Source organism: Carcharhinus amblyrhynchos, chromosome 13, assembly GCF_965287045.1.
Source record: "Carcharhinus amblyrhynchos chromosome 13, sCarAmb.v2.hapA, whole genome shotgun sequence".
In the NCBI taxonomy this organism is placed as follows: Eukaryota; Metazoa; Chordata; class Chondrichthyes; order Carcharhiniformes; family Carcharhinidae; genus Carcharhinus; species Carcharhinus amblyrhynchos.
In genome coordinates this window covers 48,303,075-48,315,499 of record NC_137336.1, presented here as the reverse complement: position 1 = coordinate 48,315,499, position 12,425 = coordinate 48,303,075, and the positions used below count along the sequence as shown (strand labels likewise).

General features: G+C 43.3%; 1 protein-coding gene across 3 annotated transcripts in view; it reads left to right on the top strand.

Annotated features, from left to right (window-relative positions):
* The window catches only part of LOC145351896 (sideroflexin-1), an 80,060-nt gene that overhangs the window by 41,562 nt on the left and 26,073 nt on the right, over positions 1-12,425 (top strand). For all 3 annotated transcript variants that reach the window (XM_080201667.1, XM_080201664.1, XM_080201665.1), the window contains one exon: positions 10,873-11,048. In XM_080201667.1, the coding sequence (XP_080057793.1) occupies positions 10,885-11,048 (164 nt within the window). In that variant the 5' untranslated portion in view covers positions 10,873-10,884. The remainder of the gene's footprint in view (positions 1-10,872; positions 11,049-12,425) is intronic.

The following is a 12,425-nucleotide window of genomic DNA, read 5'->3' as shown; positions in this document are numbered from 1 at the left end:
AATGCTGTGAAGTCATACCCACCAACAGAAAAAAAATGAACATTTGAAAGGGCCTTGTAGGTGTCATAACTCTGAATTGAACCGGAGTCCTTGGCGCAGGGGGAATATCTGCATTCTGCCATGGCTTTAAATGTTAGATGGAATTAGCCTCTGTGGTTCTGATCGTAGACGGAACTGGGCTGTCTGACTGTTGGATGGAGAACTACACTTCTTCCCCAATGAGGGTGCTAGCAGTTATATTGTTCAGTCCCTTTTGATATCCCACCCTGTGGATTTGCCTATCTACATCTCTCAGATTCCTTGCCTTTAGAAGTTATCATTTGTATAGCCCCACTGATCCTCAGTAAACAATGTTTGTGATATGGTAATTCGCACCTCAATTTCTCTAGATGCCTGCTAATCTTACTAGGCAAATTGCATCACATTCCAATAGATGGCTGCTAATCTTGTTACTTGTTTCTGCCCCAAATTCAACTGTTAACTTTGTTAATTTCCTAAATGCCTAACAATTGGAAATATGTTTTTAGCGTTAATCTGTAAAACCTTTTGGATCATGTTTGTTCCTTAAAAAGAATGTGTGTGTATGTAGTTTACATCTAGTTCCCAGGATTAAATATGCAAGTAGGGTAATTATTAATGAGTTATGCAACTGCAGTAACTCTGCAGTGACATATTTCTGAAAAGGTGAACCTTTTGGATTACAGGACAAAGTTTACTTAAACTACCACTGTGAAACTACTAGAAGATAAGAGCTGTGTAAAATAGCTTAAGATGTGGGTATGCCGGCGTTGGACTGGCGTAAACACAGTAAAAAGTCTGACAACACCAGGTTTTAGTCCAACCTATTTATTTGATAATATACTCGCAAGCTTTCAGGTTAGCCCCTTCGTCAGGTGAATGGAGAGTTCTCCATTCTCTCTATTCACCTGACGAAGGGGCTAACCCGAAAGCTTGCGAGTATATTATCAAATAAATAGGTTGGACTAAAACCTGGTGTTGTCAGACTTTTTACTAAAATAGCTTAATACAGTAAGAAGTCTCACAACACCAGGTTAAAATCCAACAAGTTTATTTGATAGTAAACCCACAAGCTTTTGGAACGCTGTTCCTTATTCAGGTGAGTGGAAGGTTCTGATCAGAAAATAGCTTAAGTCAGTGATGCAACTCTGCTATTTGTCTGTAATTTTCCATTTTAACTTCATATTCAAATAATTCTTTAGACTTTGCCCATTCTCATCTTTTTACAGTTAAAACACAAACCGATTGACTGAAACTTGTTTGGCTGCAACCCAGGGAAATTCCTAAAACGCATGTCAGTGGGGCACTGTCGGACAGGGTTATCATTATTGATTGGTTTGTCTCCTAATCAACTCCAGAGTGATTATTTTTCCTCTCTGCCCTTCTATGATCTCACACGAGAGATATTTAGTAATTACCTTGAAACCCAACCCTCTCCGTCAATCTGCTTTACATGTTACTTGTTTAAGTCCAACGATTTATGTTAACTATTTAGGATTCCATAGGATATACTGCACGAAGATCAAGCATCAGATCAAGCTGAATGTGAAGTGGATATTGTCACAACAATTGTGGGACTCTAAGCTGATCCAATGACACGCACACAAGATGGGGTGAAATGCCTTATCTTGAAGCAAACAAGGAATGATTTGGGTCTCCCTGCTTCACTGTTGAGCATTGTCTTTGTAGCTCCAAGGATGGAGTTAAAAAATTATTTAAAAAGCAAACCACAATGTCCAACAGTCCATTGCAGGGTTTGTACTCCATTCAATCCACCTGTCTTTCCTTATTTAACTCAGTCAACATGCTCCTGTCTTCCACTCTGCCTCATGCTTGATTAATTTCCCCTTAAATCATGACATTCACTAGAAATGTAGTAAGGGCCAATTGTGATAGTGAAAAATTTTGATCAGGCCACATTAGAGCAGGGGGTGGCGGGGAGCAGTAGTTGAGAGAGTGCTGGTGGGGAGACAGGGCAATTGAGAGTGAGAAGCAATTTGTTTTCATTTTTAGGCTCTGAAGGAGGCAATGCTGGAGTGTTAGGGCACACCCTCCAAACTACAGCATGAAAAAAACGTGCTGAGCTTGTGTGTGTCAGGGATTCTGAGCTGATCTGATGATTGTTGTGCCAGTGCATCCACTTCACATTCAACACTGTTGCCTGAGGAGGAGGAACAGGCAGTTTTATCAGCCTAATATGGTACAAAATACAGCCCAGGGCATTGTAGTAAGAAGGTCCAAAGATGTGCAGGTCAAGGTGGATTGACTCTGCCAAATTGCTCTTTAGTGATCCAAGGTGCGTTGGTTAGATGGATTAGCCATGGGGTTATGGGATAAGGTGGGGTGAGGGCTTGGTAAGACACTGTCAAAGTGTCAGTGCAGATGCAATGGGCTGAATGGCTTCTTCTACACTCTAGGAATTCTATGAAATGCACAAGTGGATACTTCAATAATGGATATATTTTATGATAGTCAGATTTTGATCTATTACTGGTAGGGATTCAGAATTTTTTTGAATGAAATTTCCGTCCTAATGTGATCAGCCCCTTATCCCAAGATACCCCACTGCGCCCCTCCCATCCCCCCCACCCCTGCACCCCCACCATACCACCACTTGTTCTAGCTTCCTTTGCCAGGAGATACAAAACTCTTTACCCTGTAAAGCTCCTTTAAAATTTTGTATGTATCAATAAAACTGGAGTTTAACTGTGGAGAATATAGGCTCATACTCAGCCTCTCATCATAGTACAACCTTCTTATCCCATGGGCCAATCTAGTGAACCTTCTCTCTATCGCCTCCAATGTAAGCATATCTTTCCTGAAATATTGAGACCATAATTGTGCACAATACTGAGTTTTCTTGTAGTTCAACTTCTTTATTCTTGTACTGTAATTCCTTGCATTCGATACCATTCTGCTATTTGCCTTGTTAATTGCATGCTGTCCCTGCCTGCTAACTTTGTTTCTTGTACAAGTGCACTTAAGTCCCTCTAAACATCAACATTTCCAGGTTTCATGTCTTTTTTTTAAAAAAATTCTGTTTTTCTACTACTACCAAAGTGAATAGCTTCAAGTTCCTGTCTATTATGTTGCATCTGCTAACTTGTTGCTCATTCAGTTAGCCTGTCCGTATCTCTTTGCTCCTCATTGTGACCTTCTCACCGCTTGTATCATCAGCAAACTTAGATAGAGAGGCTAACATGTCTTAAGTCAATAATTTGAATATTGCTGAAAATAGACATATAATTTGTTCTGTTGAGTGTAACATTTCCAAGAATACCAAATGTAAAGGAAACAGCAATTTGTACTGCATGAGAAGAATGCTAATTGGTTGGCAAGTGAACTCTACTTGGTACAGATATTGCCATGGAAAATGCACCATTTATCTGATGATTGACAATTAACTGCCAAGCTTTGTTTAAATTCAAATCGGGCAAGTTGACTCTGGTTGAGGCATTGCTTTGAGATCATTGGTGCTGTACGTTTGCCATGACTCCTGTTAATGGATTGTTATCCACTGATTCCCATTGGCTTCAATTTTACAAGGATCCTTGGCGCCACCTTCTGAAATATTGCCTAATGTCTAGGCCAGTCACTCTCACCCCACCTCTAGCTCCTTTGTCTATGTAATGAAACCTGTAGTTGAATGATCCTGATGGAACCCAAACTGTGCATTGGTGAGCAGACTATTTTGAATAAAGAACCCCCCACCTCTACTAATTGAGAAGAGATTAATGGTATGCCTCGTGCTACTCCTGACATACTTGTCTACACTCCTTATTGAGCTAGGTTTGATTCCCTGGCTTGTTGGTAGGCCATGAAGTTACAGACTGTGGTGGGATACAACTTTTCTGCTGCTCATAGTAGCTCAACGAGGCATTCATGAGCGGCTATCTTTTGTCTGAATCCATTCCTCTCCCTATTAAAGGGAGGTGGTGGCATAGTGATATTGTCACTGGACCAATAATCCAGAAACCCAGGATAGTGCTCAGGGCATTTCACCATGGCAGATGGTAAAATTTTAATACAAGAAAAGGTTGCAATTAAAAATAGTGATGATTAAACCATTGTCAATTGTTGTTGAGAAAAAAACTCATCCAGCTCACTAGTGCCTTTTAGGGAAGGAAGGAAAGCTGTCGTCCTTACCTGGTCTGATCTAAATGCAACTCTTATTGATTTTTTAAAAATGGCTTAACAGGCCTGCTCAGTTCAGGGAGAATTAAGTAATTAGCAATAAATGCTTGCCCAACCAGCGATATCCATTAAATTATTTTTTTTTAAATTATCACAATGGTGGTGTCTTCAGTATACAGGTGGGACCATAAGATTTGTGCACCCCCTACCAGTACTGTTAGAGACAGATGCATCTGCAATAGGTCAATTCATGCGGATGAGTGCAAGTAGCTTTATCCTTTGTGATAGTAATTTCACCACCTGATGCAAGCCCATTCAGAAGGCTACATTCTTCAGGATTTGGCTAGCTTACTACTGATTTACTCTTGGTAATGCACATTGCAATTCCCAAACTCGTGTACGTTTTGTATTCATGCTACCTTCCGTGCTTTGAAGTGCTTTTCAGTGTAGAGGAGGACTACTGACTTGTTAGCTGAGAGACAACAATAAGTGGCAATCAGCAGGAGGTTGTTTTTGCTTATGATACAAGACTTCATAGGTTCTGGTGTCAATGTTGAGAACTTTCACCGTCTCTCCCTCTATGGCTCTACCTTTGGGTCTGTCCTACCCAGGATGGATGAGTCTGGAAAATCAGCTGGAAAGTATGATTCTGAAAATATGATTCTGACAAGCTGTTGCCTGATTAGTCTCCAATTTTTGCCACGTCTCCAGATTTGAATCCTTGTTCAGCAGCAATGTCTGAAGGGAATCACTTTAAAATCTGAGCAGGCGAATGTGTCACTTACACGACAAGTTTTTTTACAAGAGGAAAATCTCACTTCACTAGTGAGAGCGATGGCAGATTGAACTACATACAAAAAGCTGCATCCAGCTCAATGCCGAGAGGTCCATCGAGGTTGTGTATAATCATTTGATACAGTTGAGTAACTCAGTGGACCTTTCGGAGGACAGTTAAGTCAACCACGTGGCTGTGGATCTGGATTAACCCGTAGGCAGACTAAGTAAGAACACTAGATTCCATTCCCAAAGGACATTGAGGAGATGTTTAACAGTCATCATCACTGATACTAATCTTTTATACCAGTTCTGTTTTGACTGAACTTAAATTCCTCAGCTGCTGTTACGAGGTTTGAATTTGGGTCTCCAGATTATTAGTCCAAGCCTGATGATTACTAGTTCAGTAAGGTAACCACTGTCATGATGCAAAATGGAAATCCTGTTTGGGGTATAATGTACGAAAATGACATTGTGTTCATAATAGCAAAGCAGAATTTTTTTTAAAGGCATAATACGTGTAAGTTTTGATGTTCACAGGGACTAGGGTGTACTCGCACAAGGAACACAAAATTAGCATGCGGGTACAAAAGCAATTAGGAAAGCACATGGCATGTTGGCCTTTGTTGCAAAGGGATCGGAGTACAATATTAAAAAATTTTGCTATGTTTTTCTGCTATTTCATTTGGTTGGTGCAGACTCGATGGGCAGAATGGCGGCCTCCTGCACTGTAGGGAATCTATGATTTGTACACTGACTTAGAAAGAACAAAGAACAACCCAGCACGGGAAACAGGCCCTTCGGCCCAACGAGCCTGCGCCGCCGCATCTTCCTACACCTACCATGCCCTGTGTGTATGTGAATGGAACCCCTAATGTAGCCAGATTCAGGGAAGAATAGTGTCAATTTGGTACACCAATCAGCCTAAGAGCACATCTTTGGGGTGTGGGAGGAAACCCACGCAACCACAGGGAGAATGCGCAAACTCCCACAGACACAGGCCCAAATCCATGTATCTGCACAGCTAGCAGTGATAGTCACTGAGCTGTTGCAGTGCCCATCTGCTGGTCCAGGATTAAGCATACACAACGACACGAAGTACTAGGCCACTCCTGGAACCTCCAAGAGCAGCCCACGCACGACCCACCGTGTGCATGCCCCTTGTTTGATAACAAGGTGAACCGACACCTGTGGAATAAAAAGACAAAACATTAACATGTAATACTACATTTCCGGTGTCATCCCGAGGCTCTGACCCTATTTAATACCGTCTACTATAACCCTCCATCCCTGTTTCGCTCATGTGTCTATCTAAGTAAACCTCAAACAAGTCCAACGTGCCTGCCTCCACCACCTTACTTGGTAGCGCGTTCCATACCCCCACGACCCTCTGCGTGAAAAACCTTCCTCTCGTATCCAAATTATACTTCTACCCCCTCACCCTTAGATCGTGACCTCTCGTAATTGTCCCCAATCTAGGGAAAAGCCTACCACTGTTGACTCTATCTATTCCCTTCATTATTTCATACACCTCTATCAGATCCCCCCCCTTAATCTCCATCTTTCTAAGGAGAAGAGCCCCAGTTTCTCCAACCTTTCCTCGTAACTCAGTCCTTCCATGCCAGGCAACATCCTGGTAAACCTCCTCTGCACCCTCTCCAGGGTCTCCACATCCTTCCGGTAGTAAGGTGACCAGAACTGGACGCAGTACTCCAAATGCGGCCTAACCAACGTTCTGTACAACTGAAGCATTAGACGGCAGCTCTTATACTCTATACCCCTTCCTATAAAGGCTAGCATTCCATAAGCTTTCTTCACTACCTTCTCTACCTGTGTTGACACCTTCAGAGACATGTACACCTGCACTCCCAGGTCCCTCTGTATTTCTGTACTCTTAATCGGTCTACCTTTTATCACGTAACTCATCCCTGCATTATTCCTTCCAAAATGCATCACCTCGCATTTGTCAGGATTAAATTCCATCTGCCATCTATCTGCCCAATATACCAACCTATCTATATCCTGCTGTGTCACCTGACAGTCCTCCTCAGTATCTGCCAATCCTGCTGTCTTGGTGTCATCCGCAAACTTGCTGATCACACCACGTACGCCCTCTTCCAAGTCGTTTATGTATACTACAGAGGAGAGGTCCCAGTACTGAGCCCTGCGGCACACCACTGGTGACTTGACCTCCAGCCAGAAAAGGACCCTTCCACTACTACTCTCTGCCTCCTATTGCCCAGCCAGTTTTCAATCCACCTAGCTACCTGTCCTTGTATCCCATGTGCCTTAACCTTTTCTACCAGCCTACCATGAGGGACTTTGTCAAATGCCTTACTGAAATCCATATAGATGACATCAACAGCTCGTCCGTCGTCAACCGTTTTCGTCACCTCCTCGAAGAATTCTACCAGATTCGTAAGGCAAGACCTCCCCTGAACAAAGCCATGTTGCGTATCCCTAACCAGATCGCAACGCTCCAAATGCTCATACATCCTATCCCTAAGAATTTTTTCCAATAATTTTCCTACCACCAATGTCAAACTCACTGGTCTATAATTACCAGGGTTATCCCTACTACCCTTTTTAAACAGCGGTACCACATTAGCTACCCTCCAGTCCCCTGGGACCTCACCTGTGTCCAAGGAAGAGACAAAGATTTGCGTCAGAGGCCCAGCAATTTCATCTTTCACCTCCCTAAGCAGCCTGGGATAAATACCATCAGGCTTCGGAGCTTTATCTGTTTTTATGCTACCTAAAAACCTTAGCACTTCCTCCCTCATAATGGATATTTCCTCCCACTGATCTACAGCTCCCTCCAAGACATTACACGACTCCAAACCCCTCTCCTTCATGAATACCGACGCAAAGTATTCATTCAGGATCTCCCCCATTCCCTCAGACTCGATACATAGCTCCCTTCCTTTGTCCCTAAGAGGACCAATTTTCCCTCTAACCACTCTCTTGTTTCTAATATAAGAGTAAAATGCCTTTGGATTTTCCTTAATCCTATCAGCCAAAGCCATTTCATGCCCTCTTTTCACCCTTCTAACTCCCCTTTTTAGCTCCCTCTTATTCTCTCTATATTCCTCCAGCGTGCACTCCGTTCCCAGTTGTTTTGACCTAACATATGCCTCCCTCTTCTTCCTGACCAAGTCTTTGATACCCCCCTGTAATCCACGGCTCTCTAATCCTGCCTTTCCCATCCTTCCTCTTTGCCAGCACATGCCTTTCCTGCAACATTATCAGTTTGCCCTTGAAAGCCTCCCACTTACCAACCGTGGACTTGCCAGCTAACAACCCCTCCCAATCAGTGTCCTTCAGCTCCCTCCTAATCCGGCTATAGCTTGCCTTCCCCCAGTTCAGCACCCTCCCCTTCGGACGGCACTCATCCCTTTCCATTTTTATCCTAAAGTAGACGGACTTGTGGTCACATGTTCGCCTACCTCAACCTCAACCACCTGCCCCAGCTCGTTACCCAACACTAAATCCAGTATAGCCCCCTCCCTAGTCAGGCTAGTTACGTACTGCTCCAGGGACCCTTCCAACACACATTTTACAAATTCCTCCCCCTCCGTACCCCCAGCTCTAGGCACCTTCCAATCCACTCCAGGAAGATTAAAGTCACCCACTACAACCACCTTATTCTTTCTGCACCTATCTAAAACGCCTCTGCAAATACCTTCCTCCACTGACCTCAGGCTGTTGGGTGGCCTATAGTATACCCCTAGCATCATAATCTCTCCCTTTTTATTCCTCAACTCCACCCACAGCGACTCAATCCCTAACTCCTCCATATTGTCCTCCCTCTGCACTGCTGTGATGTGCTCCTTTACTAACAGCGCCACTCCACCACCTCTCTTCAACCGTCCTCTGTCACACCTAAAACACTTATACCCAGGAACATTCAGCTGCCAGTCCTGCCCTTCCCGTAACCACGTCTCTGTTACTGCCACCACATCTAACCTCCTCACAAACATCAAGGCCCTAAGCTCATCCGTTTTACCCGTCACACTCCTCGCATTGAAACAGACGCAGTCCAGCCCACCAGGGCCACTCAGAACCTCCTTCTCCCTGATAATTTTCCTTTCACCCAAACCTACCCTATCACCCAACTCACTCCCGACCCCAGTGTCTAATGTGCTATCAGTCACATCCCCACCCCCCCTCCCTATTTAGTTTAAACCCTGCCTAAACACTCCAGCTAACCTCCCTGCTAAGACATTTGTCCCTCTCCCATTCAAATTTTCCCCATCCCTCCTGTACAGTTGCCCTTCTCTCACAAATACTTCCCAGTGGTCTGCAAAGGTAAAGCCCTCTACCTTGCACCAATCCCTCAACCATGCATTCAGCTGCATGATCTCGTTATTCCTAGCCCTGCTGGTACTAGGCAGCAGCCCAGAGAATGCCACCCTGGAGGTCCTGCTCTTCAGTTTGGACCCCAACTCCCTAAATTTCCTGCATACATCTGCCCTATTCTGCCTTCCTACGTCCCTCTCCCCTGCATGTATTATTACCTCTGCCTGGGTCCCCTCCCCTTTCAAAATTCCCTCTATCCTTTCCGATATGTCCTGTACCCCTGCTCCAGGGAGGCAGCCCACCATCCTGGAGTCATGCTTCTGCCCACAGAACCTCCTGTCAATTCCTTTGACCCTCCCATCCCCTACCACTATCACATTGCCAGCCCTCTTCCGTCCCTCTGAGTCATTCTGGCCCTCCTGTCTAACCTTTTGTACCCCTGTCGATGAATTTTGGGGGGCCACTGGGGTGGTCTGTGGACCAGGACTATTCTTCTTCTTCCTCTTAACAGTTGTCCACCCATCCTGCTCCTCAGCCCCTGGGACCTCCACTTGCTCAAGGTTCCTAGCCATTAACTCCTCATTCTCCCTGACCAAAAACGCATCCTCTAAACGCACCTCTAGCTGCCTGACCCGGGCCCTCAAGCGCTGCAGCTCTAAACACTTGACGCAGATGTGGGCCTTCGGGAGACGTGATGCCTCCGAGAACTCCCACATGTGGCACCTAACACAGCTAACGCTCCTCCCCATAGCCCCTGCCATGTCCCAACCTCACCTGGGTTTGTATGTGCTGAAATGCAACACGGGAAAGATAGAAACTGCAACTCACCTCGTCTAAGCCTGCTCTCGTCTAAGCCCAGCGAGCCAAAGTCCTTATAATTCTCACTCAGCTCCCACTCACTCCGCTGCCCGCTGTCTATCGCTACCTTCTTTTTATAACCCCCGCTCTCCCTTCCCGACTATCCCCTCGCCGAACTTCCGGTACGGAAGTAAAATGCACAGACAGAAACCCCGCGAACAAGAAGTGCAGTCAGAAAGCGTTTTAAAGTAAATCCAACACTCGCCAGGCCGTCAAGTACATTGCTCCGGAGAACAATGAGACTTGGTGAGATCACATCCAGTGTGCAATTTTAGATTCCATATTTAAGGAGGGATATACTTGCATTGGAGGTGATTCAACAAAAGATGATTAGATTGGTTCTTGCAATGAGAGGGTTGTCTAGTTAAAAGGTTAACTAAATTGGATCTTGAGCTTAAAAGAATAAGAGGTGATCCATTAAAACATTTAAGATTGGAAGAGCTTGAAAGGCTAGATAATGAGAAGTTGTTTCCCCTGGCTGGTGAATCCAGAACAACAGTTTGAGTAAGGGACTAATGATTTAGGATTGAGATGAAGAGAAATTTCTTCATTCAAATGGTTTGAATCTTTGGGAATCATTTCCCCAGAAGATTGTAAATCTGTCACTTTTGGACACGTTTTTGGTCCTTCAGGGAATTAAGAGGAATGAGGAGTAGGCATAAGAGTGTATCTGAAGCCAAAGATCAGTTGTGAACATATAGAATGATTTGAATAGGCTCAACTATAATTTGGTTGTCTTCTATTCCTTATTGTCCTTATATTCATGTTTTCTGTTTGCTTGCCTTCTAGGGAGTATAAAAAATGACTGGAGAAGTGTCATTGAACATCAATACCAAAGAGCCTCGATGGGACCAGGGTACTTTTATTGGGAGAGCAAAACACTTCTTTACAGTTACAGACCCTAGGAACATACTTCTATCAAATGCTCAGTTGGAGAATGCTAGAAAGATAATACATGATTACAGGTATAGTATAGCAGAGTTTTTAATCATTTTGTAGACTGTTTTCTTTATTTATTTCTAATGTCCTGCAATTTTAACACCGATTCGATTTTTAAAACTTTAAGTTTTGAGGGGGGGGGCGTTGGTGAGTGAGTGGGTTGCGAATAAATAGGATACTAGCAACAAAAGACCATCAGAAACTAGTTCTGTAGTTATGTTTAAATAACTTTTGGTATAAGACTCAAATAGGATTTGAGACTGGAAGGATTACTGCCAACTCTACACAGGACCAACAGCTTGATGTTTCGCAACAGCTGGAAAAAAAATTTCACAAGGAAAGTTAATGTTCAAAACATGAAATTGGAATACAAAGCAAAGATCGATGATGTTTTTAATACTAATTGCATAGCAGCAAATTTAGATTGAAGATGGATATTTCCAGTTGATTATGAGCAAACTTTTGTCTGTATTAAATTGAAGGCAGTTATCTAATTAGTCACTTTCTGAAAGTTATAGTTGAGTTTGAGCAAAAAAATTGAACAGTTCCAGTGAGACCAGTTGACTGTGACAAGCATCTGGGGGGATTTGATGAGAAATTCAGAAGTAGTTTTGGGTGACATCTGCCACTTAGTTTCACAGTGTGATATAACTGACCACAATTGGCCTATTGGTTTACATGGACTATGTACGTACTGAGAACATTAGAATATCAAGTATCTTTCGTAACTTGTGTTACCGTGTACATACAATATAGGTGTGTGAAAGAGTCAGGGATCACAGCTAATCTTTTGTTGATTTTATTATTTCATTTAAAGTTAATTGACAGTCCTGTGACCCTCTTCATCTACAGTTCTAATTTTAAAAAATGAAAGTTATGATCTGTTGGGCCAGGGTTCCTTTTGGGGACTTGACTGACTAGTACTAACATCATCTGGGATTATAACAGGATTGGAGTAAAAGAATTGTGATAGTCATTAGCATAGACAGAAGAAGTGGACGCTTTAGTTTTGCAACCACGAATGGGATTTCCGAAGGTGGTTAGCTTGCTTTGAAAGTTGTCTAGTGCCAGAAATTGGGATATATCCTGTGACTGAAGAAGAACTTGGATCACATCATTCTCTTTCAGTCAAGGTAGGAACTAATAACATTGGTGAAACAAAGAATGAGATTCTGGGGAGGGAACTTAGAGAACAGAATTCTAAATTAATAAGCAGAACTTCAAAGGTGGTAATTTCTGGATTACTACTTAAACCATGGGCAAATTGGCATAGGGTCAAACACATTTGAGAACAAATGTGGCTCAAAAATTTAATGTAAGAAAGAATTTTGCTTCCTGGAATACTGGCACCAGTGTGGAGAAAGAGGGAGCAGTCCTGTTGGGATGGACTTGACTTAAACTGT